Source organism: Sinocyclocheilus rhinocerous, unplaced genomic scaffold, assembly GCF_001515625.1.
Source record: "Sinocyclocheilus rhinocerous isolate Xijiao unplaced genomic scaffold, SAMN03320098_v1.1 scaffold1402, whole genome shotgun sequence".
Classification (NCBI taxonomy): Eukaryota; Metazoa; Chordata; class Actinopteri; order Cypriniformes; family Cyprinidae; genus Sinocyclocheilus; species Sinocyclocheilus rhinocerous.
The window spans coordinates 395,702-401,592 of record NW_015640486.1 but is presented as its reverse complement, the minus strand read 5'-3'; the positions used below and the strand labels follow the sequence as shown (position 1 = coordinate 401,592).

The following is a 5,891-nucleotide window of genomic DNA, read 5'->3' as shown; positions in this document are numbered from 1 at the left end:
CATAATTTCACAAAGCTAAAGTCAGGTTATTCTGTTTTTGCTTCAGATTTAGAAATGATACAGTCTAATATAAATCAAACATTGCACTTTTTTTTCAATTCATGATTAAAATGCAGTGGTTGCCTCTAATTTCAAATAGAACAAATCCAGGTGCAACACAGAGTGAAGAATATGCAAATGTTATTTCATATGTGATTTTTCAATTTCTGTACCTGAACATCTGCAAACCTAACCTAAAGCATCATTTCATTTCTATTTGTGTGCTATAGGCCTATATTTAATTGTGCTATTACTTGTAATTTGTTCATATGTTCTTATTTACTGGCTGTCACTAGTCTTTAATAACGTTTAAACTTTATATTTATGTTTATTTTTGGCTAGTGATTTTTGCTGTGGTATCGAAATTGAAAGAGAATTGTAAAATTTAATTGATATCTAAAATATTGGTGTCATATAAGCTTATTTATTAGAATGCAAGATAACAGATCAAAAACAATGATAACAGCAACTATTTCATTTTTTGTGGCAGGGCCAGTGAAAGTGTTGGCAGGGCAAGTACAAATTTAAGCCACTGGCCCGACCGGGAAACAATCCTTAGCGTTGATCCCTGTACATGCCGCCTGTGCAGTTTCATATGTGTTATAAATTCACGAGGAAAATCTTTAGACATAAATTACGGATTATAGTGCTTTTGGGCTCTTCTTAATCAGGAGAATCTGCTCTAAATAATAATGGTATGTTTCCACGATCTGATCATGCTTTATGAAGTTACAAGCAAAAAGGTGACATCAATATATTATTTTCATATGGGTCTGGGGGTGACTTATTGTACAAAAACTCACTGCAGTTTATTCAAAGCCCCAAACAATTATGCTTGTTTTTTTCTACTCGATGAGACCTTTCAAATGACATATGACACATGATATTTGAGCTGTATGATATTTTTGACATAGAGTACATGGCACAAAAAAAACGTATTTTGTAAATTATGAATTTTTTATTGTCATTTATCAGCAAATAACTCGGCACTACTTTGGAGTTAATCAAAGTACATGCTACATGCATTGTAAAGCTCAGACTCTAAGCTTTTCAAATGATATCCATTTTTAGTTGATCAAGGCAGTGGTATGAAAAATATGATTAGTAATATTTTCATGGAGGGGGGGCGTCCCGCCCGCGGTACACTTCGGTTTAGAGGGACTGCTCAGCGCTCGTTAAGAGTTGATCAAAATGATTACAATCATTAAAAAGGGTTAAAGAGCTGTAACTCCTTAACCTTTCCTCCAATTGTGATGAGAATACTCTCAAATTACAGCTCAGAGTCTGCACTTTAAGCCCATATTCATTATATAACTGTAACTTGAATAGGTTTTGGTCAAAAGTGTGCCCGTGTCCAAGTATATATATATATATATATATATATATTACATTAATAATAATAATAATAATAATTTGTTACATTTATATAGCGCTTTTCTGGGTACTCAAAGCGCTTTACATGAAAGCGGGGTAAACTCCTCAATCACCTCCAGTGGTTGATAACATTAATATATTTATATATATATTAATAATATATTACAAGCAATAGTAGAAAATAAATACAATAGAACAAAGACACAGATTAGATAAACAGTGCTTTTCAGGTTTTTTCGGTAGGTCTAAAAGAAATTTCCAGGTACAGAAATGTAATAATCAAATGTGAAATTACACTGCATAGTCTTAACTGTATAAATTAAATACAGATTAATCATTATTAATGTTACAAAAGTTATTCAGTCTCGCCTTGTGCCTTCGGGAAGTTTTTAAAAGCTTTAAGTCCTGACACGTGAGATTGAATGAGAATTCACGCGTTGGCGGTAATGCATAGACATACATTGTGTGAAAATGTGGACAGTGCTAAAAAATTTTCCTATTTATACTACACATATTGATATTTAACGTGTCACATCGATACATCGTATCATTAGACATTTGATCGATGTATCGATCCATATCAATGGATTGTTACATCCCTATTGTCTACATAAAAATGTAGATTGGTCTAATTAGAATCCAAAATTAAGACTTAACAACTTTTTGATGTGCGATATATTGCCCCAGAAATAATTGCGATAAGCGATATTATTGTCATTTTAAAGACCATTTTATGCCACTGAATATATAATCATAATGTAACAGCATAATAATGCAAGAAGGCCTACACACTTCCAAACGACAACAAACTTAATTTTTAAGAATATTTAGATCATGGAAATTAAGTATAAAAATATTAGATACCTTAAGAAACTTTGTTTGTAGAAGCATTTTTTAAATTTGAACGAGCACCTTATGACTACACCACGTTATGCACGAGAAGCTGCAGAAGACACAGGCGCAAGTGGAATGTACAAAACATGGTGACATTAATTTTTAAGTAAATATAATGTGCAATATATTGCGTCACCAAAAATGATTGAGGTCATGTACATATATTGCGTGATATTGATTATTGCGACAGGCCTACATACAGTAGTGTGCACTTCTAACACTGAACTTCTGACCTTGACACCAAAGCCAGCACTGTTCACAACCTGCACACTGTGTGACCTCAAGAATCACACGATGCTGTTAGCATATGCTCTAGCAGAGCAGACAGCACTCGTCCTCTCGCCCTTCAAACAGGAACGGACCGCTTATTACTCCAGACATGACTATGTACTGAGCTCCTGGTCACATCCTTCAGTTCACTCAACTCCATGAGCAACGTTTATCAAGACAAGACAACAAAAGTGGTATCACAAATATCACTCATATCATATCAATTCATAATTAAACTCATGTATAGGCACAATTAAAATTTAGAGAAGCTATTTGCACTCCAACAGTCGAGTGGAAGCACAGTTTTAGGACAGTGTTCATGATTCGTATCACTTCAGAGGTGTAAAAAAGCACAGACGGATCTGAGTTTCTCAGAAGCATCGTTAGCCCAATATGGTCACAAGTTCTGCTGAACTCTATTAGCAACAACAAAACTTGAAACCAGAGGGTTCTGCTTTTATGCGCCGGAATTTGGCACCACGAATACCATCCACATCACCAGACCTATATTTGTGAATCAATGCCACACAGAAGTCAACCGAAGCTACATTAAATTGAGTTGATCACGGACACGGTGCAGATACTTCCTGAATCTGATGTAAAGATGATGTAAAAGACAGACAGACGCACCTTTCTATAGACGGGGTCCACTGGCACCTCCACAGGCTTTGGGTCCGAGTGAAAGACGAGCAGTTTCAAAAGAGCCAGCGAAATCAGCGCCAAGCTCAGAAGAGCAATAAGCAGCCTCCTGCTGGAGTAAAAAAGGGTCCGTTACCTAAATGTACTCAAACTTACAGCATCAGTGACATGACACTCTCAGGTGAATTCATCCTTTAAGGGTTTCCAGGCAGGGAAGCATCCTAGTATTATCATGTCCTCGGTTCACCTGGGTTGATAATGGCACTGTCTGACAGCTGTCCTCATGATAGCGGAGCACCAAATCCTCTCTTCACTTCTGCTGCCTTCAACAAGAGGCGCGCACTTCCGCATCTGCTCGACTGCACCTTCAAAGCACGAAAACCCAAGCTGTTCACTTAAAACAGCACACAGTGCAGTACTGAAACCACCAAGACAAAGTTCCTCCAAAGAGTGACTGTTTATCTGCACACTGCATAACTGATCTCTAGGTTACCATTTGATACTGTAAAGCTGCTTAGACACAATCTGCATTGTTAAACGTGCTGTATAAATAAAGGTGACTGCGTGGTTGTTTATCCAGCACAAAAACCACCTACTGAAGCCAAAGCACTCACGGAGACTTTTTCAAGGCCCATATTTACAAAATATAGACTCCTGGCATTTCTGGAGGAGGAGTACAGCGAGAAGTGTCTGGTTCAGCGGCAGTAAAGCTCTTTTACTATGAGTTCTGCTTAATCAATGCTGTCATCAATTCACACACCACTGTGTGAAGAAATACAAAACTTGAAGCAGAAGATGCTCCTAATTCCTCACATTGTTGAGCACTTTGCAACATCACAATGACTAGGCTATACATCCCCCCCATCCATTAATAGTTTTAATAATCATTAAGAAATAATATAAACGTTTCTTTAGAGGGGTGTATTCATTTATGCCAAGTACTGTATATAAACCCTTTAACTAATAGAACAGTAAAAAATAGCTCACTACTGCATTACCATGTTTTGAATGCATACTATAATAACAACACCAAATATATATAATTAAATAGCATGACACATTAATATAATCTATCTATAATCTAAAAGTTTTTGCTCAAGTAACATTACCATCCAAATAGTTTTTGTAAGAAAACTAAGGGCCTTTAATGTGCAAATAAATACATATAAACTACGAGATCACTTTGGGTAACTACTGATGCAACAAATGAAACAAAGTAACGTTCTTAACTGGCTACATTCCAATCAGCTGCTTGTTCGATACATTTCAAACACCACTAAAAACACACAGTATACTGTATAAGCCACATCTATATAATAAAGTAGTATGCTTTTGTTTACACCTGAAGGTGATTTAATAACTACAATAATAATAATAATGAGTGATCATCATTCTCACTTACCTTTACCTTGGTGTTGTCATAATGATCCGCAAGCTGAACATAATAACTCGCCGCTGTCCATATCCCTCATTTAACTCTTAACAATAGCGTGCGTGGGAATTTTCGGCCGCTGCGTCAGGAAACCGGATCTTAAGGTTACATCTGTATCTCTCGAGATGTTTTAACATTAAAGCCATATGAACAGCCCACCTTTCCAAGCCAGCCGTGCGTCGACGCCATTGCTCAATCAGCTGGAGGAGCTTAAGGCACTGTTGCCAACTAGTTTTCAGGGGAAGTTGCTAAAGGAAGGTCGATTTGTTGCTAAAAGTTGCTAAATTAAGTTGTGATGTCATTACGTAATCACGACGCAAAATTGTGTCACTACATCAAATCTCAGTAAAACATATATTTTTATGTTCATTTAGATTTGTTTGTAAAATAATATAAATGCATAATATAATGTTAAAATATAAATAACTTTTTATATACAACATTGAATTATTGAACACTTACGCATTTCTGAAAGATTACAAGTTTTTTTTTTTATTAGCTAGTTATGGAGCCAGATCGGCCTCAAAAATAATACATTTATAAAACAAAATTCATAAATGCACAGCACAATTTACATTTACAAAATCCGATTCGTAAATTCAAAACACAATTCATAAATACAGAAGTAAAAGCATAAATATTTCCCCAAATGCTCACACAAAAGCATCTTACCTAAATGCATGTAAAATGTTTACACAAATATGTATATATCAAGTTCTTGAATTAATTTCCATCACGCATTTATGAATGATGTTACATGTATTTATGGATCGTTGAATCTGCATTTGCTAATCATCACACATGCGTGGACTGCTTTGAATCTGTGTGCGGTATTTTTGAGACCTTCCTGGCAGGTTAAAGGCAGAGTAAGTGATTTTTCAAAAACACTTTAGAAAACTGATTCGGGCCGAATCGCAAAACAAACTTGTAGCCAATCAGCAATAAGGGGCGTGTCTACTCGTGATGTGGAGGAGAGCGCGTTCAGTGCATGGGACGGACATTAGCCGAGCCGAGCGACAGAAAGATAGAGATGGCGGATAAAAAAACAAAAGAGGAAAACGTCTGCGGAAAGATAAGGCAAGAAGTAGGACCCGTGTAAAATATTGGATCAGCTTTCCAGTGCTGGAGAGAACTCAAGGAGCGGAGGCCTGCGATCGGACGCCGAGGTTGCTTTGTTTCTTCTCAATAGGTGAGTAACACAGTGTCTGCGCCGCAACAGCTAAAGTCTGTCTAGTACACTGGA

At 36.5% G+C, this 5,891-nt stretch overlaps 1 protein-coding gene across 1 annotated transcript in view; it reads right to left on the bottom strand.

Moving 5' to 3' along the window:
* The window catches only part of LOC107753214 (lactosylceramide alpha-2,3-sialyltransferase), an 11,065-nt gene extending 6,191 nt beyond the window's left edge, over positions 1-4,874 (bottom strand). The window contains 3 exon segments of the mRNA XM_074560222.1: positions 3,208-3,328; positions 3,464-3,581; positions 4,619-4,874. Of these exon segments, the coding sequence (XP_074416323.1) occupies positions 3,208-3,328; positions 3,464-3,567 (225 nt within the window). The 5' untranslated portion in view covers positions 3,568-3,581; positions 4,619-4,874.
* Between the last annotated feature and the right edge of the window lie 1,017 nt (positions 4,875-5,891).